This window comes from Neolamprologus multifasciatus, chromosome 14 (genome assembly GCF_963576455.1).
Source record: "Neolamprologus multifasciatus chromosome 14, fNeoMul1.2, whole genome shotgun sequence".
Taxonomy (NCBI): Eukaryota; Metazoa; Chordata; class Actinopteri; order Cichliformes; family Cichlidae; genus Neolamprologus; species Neolamprologus multifasciatus.
In genome coordinates, this window is record NC_140452.1 from 34997504 (window position 1) to 35008241 (window position 10738).

The 10738-nt window shown below is 38.1% G+C and overlaps 1 protein-coding gene across 1 annotated transcript; it reads right to left on the bottom strand.

Moving 5' to 3' along the window:
• Positions 1-5867: 5867 nt before the first annotated feature.
• On the bottom strand, positions 5868-9213 carry LOC146504506 (uncharacterized). The gene is made up of 3 exons (XM_085184403.1): positions 7838-9213; positions 6035-6199; positions 5868-5957 (listed from the first exon to the last, which is right to left on the bottom strand). Exons 1-3 carry the CDS (start codon positions 7892-7894, stop codon positions 5868-5870), a joined length of 312 nt encoding a protein of 103 aa, XP_085040529.1. The 5' UTR covers positions 7895-9213.
• Positions 9214-10738: the final 1525 nt, after the last annotated feature.

Here is a 10738-nt window from a genome sequence, read left to right on the forward strand (position 1 = left end):
AGCTGTTGAGCTCTGCTGGATCTTTTGAAGTGATGAATGGCCAAACTTGCAAAGCCCAGGTTTACATGCTAGGGAAACAGGACAAAAGACACTGTGAAAGAGATCCAGAGATTCATAATAATTAATGATTAAATACAGGCTGGTGTATAAACACATAATAAGTGAAAAGAGGTGAGTGAAGACAAAACATTTAGTGCATCATGGGAAGCCAGCAGACTAGGCCTACTGAAGCATAAGGGGGATTCAGGGTCACAAGTAAACCAGCAGTCTAAGAGCAAACTGGTTTATTGGATTGATATAGTAGTACAGGATCTTTAAGATAAGATGGGGCATGATTATTCAAGACCTTTTATGTGAGGAGAATTAAAAAAAAAAAAAAAAAAAAAAATTCTGGACTTAACAGCGGGTGAATAAAGAGAAGCCAGTAGTGCTTCTACTCTGTCAGTACTCCCTGCAGCATTTTGAATCAACTGAAGCCATTCGTTTATGTTAGCTAACTAGCGACAGAATTGAAAACTCAGAGGAAAATAAGAACACTAATAGTAAAAATCAGTTTAAGAGGATCACTTTTGTGCTGTCCTTGACTGCAACAATGAATTAAGAAACCGAGGGTATACTGTCTATTTTCACTGTCTGGCTGTTTAGCAATAAGTGGCTGTTCACTGTTAGCTAGCCGCGTTCAAATGGGAATGTTAGCCATAATGTTTGAGTTTGTAAAGCACTTTATAAATATGAACAGTGTGGATGTTTTTAAGAGCAGGGCTCTCTAGCCATGATAGGTGTAGCGTTTCATGTCCCTTTTAAGGTTTTATTTGCCTCTAGAGACCTATTTCTTTGCAAACTCGTTTCATGGTCGTTTTGCTTTTTTGGATGTTTTGGTTTTTTTCTCATTTTTAATTATATTTGGGTTATTTTTCTGTGCTTTGTTTAGGTCTTTAGGTTCATTCCAGTTTAAGATGGGATTTGTGCTTCAACTTGTTGATTGGGTTTGTTCTTTTGTTCCTGTTTTCTTTATTTTATACGTTTTTCGGCAGTAACACTGTTTGAGTTTTATATTCTGTTTTTCCAAGCCCTGACTTTGGGTCCAATTTTGGATTACATGCAGCTGTACCTGGCAATTTGTGCCTTCAGTCCAAACTAATAGACCAAAGTTGGTGTTAAAAGTTAAAAGTTACCACTACACTATCACAGAAGTTAGACTTCCTTTTTGTCAACTCAAGTGAAAAATTAATTACTTAGAGCAGTTAGCCTTGAAACAAGTGTAATAACAGAGTGCATTTGGTGCCTGACAAGATTATCTTTAAATTTCAAAAAAGATTTAATCAACCTGAAATTAGATATTTAAGACTTTATGAAATTGTGCTTTTTTTGCAGTGTAGAGATTAACTGTGTGAGACTGGATGCTGTTAATGGAAAGCTCCCGCAAATAAAGTAATACATACTCTCGCTGTGTGGGTTTGTGTTTAGCGCGCTGCTGAAGTGTGTAATAAATCTCCAGAGCCAGACCAAGAACGAGAAGCAGTTGTAACTTACCTCTCCTGTCAACACACACACACACACACACACACACACACACACACACACACACACTGTCTGTCTGTCTATACAAGAAATGCACTTTATCAACTACACATCAGTAGTAACTCAGAATCTGCAGCTCACTTCCATCTCCCTTTCTGTGTATGTTTGTGTTTTGTTCCATACTTCAACCCGTGGGACGATTCAGACTAAAGTTATTTGGCTCCAACTGAGAGAGAAATGTGTCTATGTTGTATATGTGTGTATTGTAGGGAAGGAGAGGGAGGACAAGGAGGAAAATAAAACAACAGATAGGAAGAAAAAAAAACAAAGGCTCCACTCTGATTGAATCTGTTGAGGCGTGGCATTGAGATAGATCAGAAACAGTGGTGTGTGTGTGTGTGCAAGACACTTGATCTGGCCAAAAGTGGAGAAAGATGGAATTTTTCCTCTATTTCTAAAAGATGTCTGCCAGTATGTTTTTGTGTGAGTTTGTATTTGCTCATCTGTGTGCATTTTGCGAGTATGTGTTTGTGTGTGCATGATAAACACATTAGTGTGTGCATCAGCATTCATGCAGCCCAGTGTGCGTGATTAGATATTTACTCACTGCTGCAGTGGGTGATTAAGTGCAGTTTGAAGCGGTGGTTTTACGCTACACTGCCTCCTGGACTCTGCAGTCACCACAGCACACACAGGTAGAAAGAAAAGCACATAAGACCACTACCCCATTTCACATGTTATTTAGAGGACTTCAAGGTTTACTCCATTCATTATCTTAATAATTACTATTACTTTTCTAATAATAAATAATGATAAATACCCATTCTCTGAAGAAATATACATGCATCCATATTTTTGGTACATTTAATAATTACATTGATGCTTACAGTTATTCTCAGTGAGGTAATTTTGAGACTTGGTGTAAAGTGAAAAATGGAAATTACAGACATACTTTCTCATGCATGGTTTGGCTTCATCTTCTTTGTTGAAAAAGGGTTGAGCTTTCACACAGAGGGTGACATGCTGTCAGTTATGCTACCCAGAAGTGGAAATGTGCAAGGAAGAGTGCAGGTGTTTTTGTCTGTTAGTGCAGGTAATTACTCACAAGCACCTGCACTGATTTAATACGTTCATAATCCAGAGTTAAAGAGGGATTAGGCAGGTGAGGGAACCCTAAGTTCCAGTCTAACATTGCAGCATGATGAAATGAGTCACTTAGAAATAAGTCACACAATAACTTCTATTATGAGTTGTGAGCTCCAGCAGGTTTGTTTTCTTTGTGTTCAGAATATAATCATCTGACCTGTGCTGATTTTGAGGTTTACTGATCTTTATGCATTTAACCATCGGTTAACTCCATGAACAAATCACTCCCTGTTGTATTCCCTTTTACTGAGCACATTGCTACCAGCTCTTCGCATTTAGGCACACTTTAAGTGTTGCATAAACTTGCTGTTTACTGTTGTTTTCAAAAAGTTAAAATAAGATCATGATCTGGGCAACAATGCAACCTTTTAAACGCATGAAAATATTTAGTTAGAGAGTCCCTGTTTTGTTGCCATGGTAATGATTTCCTTTGGTATAAAAATGATGAGACTGGTACACGTTCAACGTGGATTTTGTCCTCTCTAAAAACATTAAGCTGTACAGCAGTTAGTACCAATGAACTACCTGTTCATTTTCTCTTTTTTCCATCTCCTACCTGGTGGTAGACAGGATAAACAGTGCAATAATTGCTAACCACTTAAAAAATGTGCATAGTTTTGCCGACTTTATTGTTATGGTGGGATCTGTGAGTAAAGCAAACATAGTTTCTAACAAAAACACAAAGCTCATTTAACACTCTACCTTCAAACATGTTTATACTGCAAACTCCAAAACGGCTGGTTATTTTCTTCTGGGCTTTTTTGTTTTGTGTTTTTTTGCAATGGAGGTAAACATCAGTCACTGTAGAAACAGCCACTGGATATCTTTCAGGGTTTTAAACAGATTCATGTATTCAGGACTTTGTTTAAAAAAAGGAAAAAGAAAAATGTGTGGAAATGGCAATGGCTTGTCATTTTAAAACCAGTTTATTTTCTCTGGTAACAGCTGTGTGTCTCACTAACAGATAAATCACGGCAAAGCATCTGAAGATATGAAACTCATCTACTCACTGAAATTACCAGCTTCAAAATGTCTCATTCAAGTGGGGGTCTCTCCTGCACTACAGTGTTAGTCCTGATGTGTTTACACATATACCCGGAGCCAGTTTTGATTGACAGGTGTGGCCTCTTCACTATTTTTGTGAAAACTAATACCAAAGCCCACCCTTGTAGTCCAGGAGGGTTAAATAAACCTTCTCACTTAACACTGGCGCACCAATTTCAAACCTCATTTTCCCATCCTTCTCTTCATCTTACTCTCTGCCCCTGTGGGTGTATGAGATTACTTCTTAGGGGCTGCTGAAATTCTAAAGCATGTCAGCATTTGTGTGATTCACAAGAGACATATTATGATGGATTTATAAGCCATTCACACATGTTGAAGCAATCAAGGAATTCCTCCTCCTGACTCATATTTTCTCATTTAATAATAAAAAAAAAGATAGAAGAGAGAGTGGGCAAGAAAAAGAATGAATGGAAATGAAAGAGATAAAGCTGAAGGATGAGACAGATGAAGAAAAGAAGAAAGAAAACCTGGACAGATTGAGAGTTGGAGGAAAAACAGTGGGAATGAAATGTAATGGACAGTTGCCAAAAACCCTTGTTATTTTTATTTTTTTTGTATTTTAGAAAAAGGAAGTATGGATGAAAAGACAATATAAGAAATGTGGAAAGCAGAGGAAAACAGGGGTGAATTGTGAACAATCATATGGGAAAGTTGTTTGACAGAGTGTGGGGAGGGAACGAAAGAGCACGATTTAATGTGGCGCATCTTTATGAGGTTGTAAGTCTTGTCTTTTTTTGGGGGGGATGAAAGTGATCTGTAGTTTATAGCTTACCCCCCACACCCTCCTCTTCCTTTCTTCTTCTTCCTTCATCATTCAGCTCCTCTGGCAAATTATATGGTAAAATACGTCTAGAAAATATAAAAAGGAACAATGTTTTTCCTTCCATGGTCAATATCTCAAATGTCATGTGTGCTTTTTTTTTGATACAATATTGGAAAATCAAACAATTCAGTGTTTGTCCCTGGGACCTTTCATCAAGGGCAACTTTAAAGTTCTCTGTTGAATATTAACAAGGCAGTGCCTCTGAATGCATTGACTCTTCTGTTGACTTTATTGAAAATGGACTTTATAGTTTAATATAACTTTATTGAAGAACTTGAGAAATTATCGCAGAGGTTTTGCATGATAGGCACAAATAGTCTTCAACAGTGAGAGGTAACTTATTATTGTCCCTGTTACATTACCAGATGTTTTTTTTAAGCCATGTTGTGTTTTAGCTGTGTTTCAAAAATATTGTGTTGAGCCACACTGGAGGATTTTTGTGCCCACCCATACCTTCTTATTACAACAAGTTATAAATGAAAATTTGCTTTATTATGTTAGTAAACAACAGAACCCGATTAATAGTGCACTCAGAAAAATAAAGCTGCCAACTGGAACCAAAAGTGGTTCTTTAGACTGATGCCATAGAAGAACCTTTTTTGGTGCCACAAAGAACCTTTCAAACAATGGTTCTTTGAAGAACCATTTCTTTCAGTGGTTCATTGAAGAACCATTAAAGGTGCCCCAAAGAACCATCAAGAAATGGTTCTTTGGGGCACCTTTAATGGTTTTTCAAAGAACCATTTTTAAAAAGGTCCTTCAAATGGTTCTTTAAAAAAAAACATTTTAAATCTTTCAAAATAAAATGTATCATAAATTGAATTTGAGTTGGGTAAAATAAATACGAGCACAGCATAGACATATATTAATGGTTTATTGTCATTTTGTAGTATACCAAAAGACAAAAAGCCATTTTAACCCTCAGCACAACATCACTACTAATACATGTCACATATTAGTGTTTTAAACAGTAATAATTAAATATATTTGCTATACTATAAATAAATATATATATATATAAATACTATATCTACAGATAACATGACAATTAATACATGTATTGTTTAATTAATAAAACATCAGAAAGTGATAAAACACATTAGAAAAAGCAATAGTTTCATAGCAGTAGATGCTTGCATGTTCAGTAAAAACATTTCAACAACAAGTTTATGATTAAGTGCTTTGTTAGTCCAGTTTAGGATACTGTCTCTGACGTATATATCATATCAAATATATGTCATATCAAAACAAGCCCACACCTGCAGTTGTTTCAGTTTTTCACTGGTGTTTCCTGTTAGCTGGTCAACCTCACTCAGGCGGACATCCATATCAGCCAACCAAACGACAAGTTCCTCCCTTTGTGCTGTCTCAGAGTGGTCTGAGACCACTCTGAGACAAGGAGCTGAAAGAGAGAGAAAAGAGTCAATTATAAAGAAGAGAGAAAAGTGAAACCCTCCTCAGAAGGTCTGACTCACATACCTGCAGTTGACCTGTGATGGACTCCAGTTTGGCGTTCATGTCATCCCTCGCCGATGCCAACAGCCGAGTCTGCAGGGTGCCCTGGAAGAGCTGAGTTAATGTTCGACTCCTCTTGGTCAGGCTCTCCAGCTGGATGAGCCGAGGTCTCCCCTCTCGCCGCTGCCTCTGAACACAGAAACACAAATTGCATCTGAGGCAGGAGGTGCAGATTTTTTTTTGCTATTCTTTTCTAAATCCAGGCTAGATCACGTGGAGGTATTTGGAAAACTTTTTTGGCCAGCGGACGACTGTTGTCTTGCAGAAAGTCAAATCAAACATATGCGATACACAATCAATTCACAAGAACACATAAAAAATAAGTCCAGTTCTTGCCTGATTTCAAGTAAAATCTGCATCAAAACAGGGTGACAGAAGTAAAACGAGTGTTTGCAGCAAATGTGAGCACAAAGCCTCACTTTGTACAAGCCTGCTATTAAAGTTCTCCTCTATGCAGACGACTTTCCTGTTTTCAAGGCACAACTTGGATCTGCTGTACGAATCTTATCGATACACGCTAAATGAAACAATAGTGTGCATGACTCCAGATTCTGATCCCTCATCCTAATATGGTCCCAACATAGCAACAGCAATAAAGCAAATGTTGAGGCTAGGGCTGGGCTATATAATACCGTTCACGGTAATACCGGTGTAATTTTGGGCAACGATAGGAAAATGACATATCGCGATAGAATATGGGTAAATTGCGCATGCGCTGTGCCTATGTTTACATACGCACATGGCGGCGACGCAGAATGAGAAGAGCGAAAGCGGATCGTTGAATGAAACGGATGAATCAGAATTGGTTTGTAAAAATGCTGCAACTTCAGTGGTGTGGAACTGGTTTAGCTTTTGTCCATCAGATACACAACAAAGCACTATTTTTGGTAGAGCATGCTAGCGTTACCGTATTGTTTGGAAAATACGGCACACTTAAAATCAATCCTTTGATTTTTCTGAAAGTCAACAGTGCCCCTTATAATCCCGTGTGCCTTATGTAGGAACTCTGGTTGTGTTTACTGACCTCGAAACGATCTTATGTGGTACACGGCGCTCGAAAATCTGTCAAATGTTTCAGTACAACTTTGCTAAGCTACGAAGCCGCACCGCTTGATGGATTGTCGGAGCATTACGGCTATCGTAGGCGGAGCCTCGCGGAGTGATACGTACTGTGCTTCAACATAATGTTACCGTATTGTGTGTGTATAACCTCTTTTTAAGTTTTGTGGATATTATACATGGTTATGCTGAGGATATGTGGGCCAGTTTCCACTGGAAATGCCTTTTGGTTAAACTGTCAGCAAAGAATTTGCATTTGCACTGTTACATTTTGATATAACTTTAATGCACATAAAAAACAGTTGCTTGTTTAAGTGAGAATACATTCATGGTTTTTTTGCACTAATAAAGTTGTGGAGTTGTAAAGTATTTTGTCTAGTGTCAATTATATTGTCAGTTATATCATTATCGCAAATTTTCAAATGTATATCGTGATAAATATTTTTGGTCATATCGCCCTGCTCTAGTTGAGGCTTCAAAATACAAAGTCCATAAACCAATGGCTGACATGGGTTTTATCATAAGGGTGATAAATATACAGATTTCAGTCTGTCTTAGAGATTTGATGTTCATTTACCTGCAGATGCCCTATATGTGCCTGCTCTGTGGTTTTCCACAACGTTTTGCACATCACTATTTAATACATGAAGTAAGTGAACTAAAACAAGTCATCTTTCTTTGTGAGAGGACCATATTAATGAAACAAACCTCAATGACATCATAGGGATCCCTAAAGATGCTCCTGCTGCTTTTCTTTCTCCTCATCCTAAGCTTCCTTCTCCTTGTCCTCACCTTTCATCCAATTGTAATTCAACCTAATTGTGTTTCTCCCCCTCCTCTTCCTCACTTTGTTGGAGCTGTGAACACAATTAATGTGAATCTGGATTAATTTGTGCAAACAAGAAAAATCTACAGCTTTTTGGTCAGAGGTGCTCTTGTGATTTAAGCCGGGTAGAGTAGATTTATGTGTTGATGCTTCAGCTCTGGCTGCTGAGTGATATTTACACCCTGGCTGGATTACAAACTTTAACCATGTGCTGAACTTTGGCCCAGCGTTGATACCTCTTGTTAGTATAACGACCTCTTCTTAGCTTGTATGTATGATGTATGATGGTGGATAAAGGAAATATACAAAGAAAAATTAACTATATTACAAAAGAACATCTATCTTGGAAACATCAAATGACCGGAGCCAACTTGTCAACTAGTCCGAAAATAAGTTATACAGGAACAGTCAAAGACACACCTTCTCATGTCACATTTCTATTCATTTCTATTCACATTTCTATATAATTAGATTAGACATTAAATAGCTATCTAATCTAATTATTCATTCAAAACACTTATGCATAGCTGTATTTTATACTGCTCATACAGAATTCAAAGTACAGGTTCATGTGAGTATTTGATGTACGGCTCAGATCTACAGAATTTCAGAGTTTCTAGAGCAGACACAGCTTTGGGCGCCATTTTAGTGACTTTAACAATATATTAAATTTTAATTTCGGTCTAGCTGAAATTAGATTATGTACGCAGCACGCAATTGAACCACATATTTTAGAAGCCAAAGGTTCAAATTAGCTGGGAGCACCTTCACTTAATTATAACAGTGGTTTTGTTAGGAAAACAGTTTCTGTATACCGGATACTAAATTGCGCTGACGTCAACGGCTAACGTATCTAGCTAATCGCTACTGTTAGCACAACATTAACAGCAAGCTACAATGACGAGTAACAAAAACAAAACAGTAATAAGGTTTTAATGAAAATGTTTTACTTTTCCAACAGTCCCAGAATCCAGAGCTTCAAAGTCCAGCAGGTACTGAAGACTGTTATCCGTTTCGCTGTCACCGTCCGTGAGAAAGAGTTTTTTTTCCCGAAAGGTCAAGGCCCGCCGCTCGCGCACTCTGTCTGCGCATGCGCATCCCAACGACTGACCCCCTCCGTCCGCTCCTGGGAGGTTATAGTATGACGTGTTCTGACGTCACTCTCTCTCTCTCTCCCCCTGTCATTTATTTGGCTCGAAACACATATTAACAAATTGCTCAGTGATGAACAACTACTCAGATCATTTACCTAAGCAGTGTGCTTTGTCAAAGCACCCCTGCCACCAGTATATTTTTAAGCAAATATTTCTAACCTTTATTTGAATATTCAGTTTCCTACCATCTAGATAGATAGGTGTGTGTGTGTGTCCATAGATATGTTTCCAGATTGTTTGTATAGTGCACTTTCTATACCGTGCTCTTTGTACAGTTTTTATTTAGCTGCTTTTGTTTTGCACTGTCCACTTTTTTGCAATGACAATGCAGATTTTCCACTTGTGGGACAAATAAATGCATGTGTGTGTGTGTGTGTGTGTGTGTGTGTGGACACTATGGTCATGTGTTCTCCTGGAGTGAAACTCTTAGCACAGTTCTCGTTGACGCGTGTCCAAATTTCGGAGATCGCCGCAAATTTGTCTGTTTTCACCCGTTCTGCCCGCGTGTCCCTGTCATCAAATCGAAGGTGTTGCATAATTGAAATGAATCTATCTCGGGGCATTGTCTCTTTGATTACTGGCACCAGAAATCCTTCTGACCAGCAATCCACAATGGCACCAACAGGACACATGATTGCTCTTACAAACAGGATTGAAATGAATGCCATCAGTTCATGAACTGACAAATTCCAGTCCGGCTCTGTTCTGCGGGCTTGATGTACCGTGCACTCTCTGATGGTCTGCAGCATTCCCAGGTCTAACAGGCAAAGGAAGCTTTGGAGCACACTTGTAATCTTACGTTGTCAGAAGATAAACAAATAGAGAATGGTAAATTTACATTAACCTCACTCTAAATGGGTTTATATAAATATCATATGTAATATGGCAATGAGGTGTGAATGTGTGTCTTTTATATTTGCAGGTCAGTCAATGTGTGGGATATTTTGTATAGATACGGCAGGCATTTCTGAAAGTTGTAACACAAAGGTTTGGCCTGACTTGGAGTGAGCAAATGCAAATGTGCCAGGCCTCAAGGATAATGGGTGGTTTGCACAACAAAAGCTGGAGGAGAAACTGTGCTGAGCTGACGACCTGTGAAAATCTCAGCAGGGGTGATTAACACCTCGGGACTTGCACCAGAAAATAAAAAAGCCAGTAATTCTAGGGGGTGTTGGGTTTAGGGAAGTTACGCAAATTTGCGCAGGTTAGTAAACCTAGTGTTAAAGAACCATTTGTAATAGCTGAAGAACCATCCACAAAATAAAAAGGTTCTTTGACGTATGATGCTTATTTAAAGAACCATGAAGACATCTGAAGAACCATTTAAGAACCATAATTTTTCTGAGTGTGAAGAGGAAATTTGTGAGGGTTGATCATTTTCTTGTGTGAAGAAAACCACAATTACCTAATATTGCAAATAACCTAACAACTAAAGAAAAGAAAAAACTCAACAAGAGCAAACTCTGGTACTTTTATCCTGTGTAAAAAAACCAAACAAACGACTACTTGAGATGCAAAACTAACATATAAAATGAAGATGCACTGGTCTGTGCAGGTTACTTACTAACAGAAGTTCAAACAATATAGTATTTCATACAGGTTCTAGGTTTGACCATAGTCATAACAGCA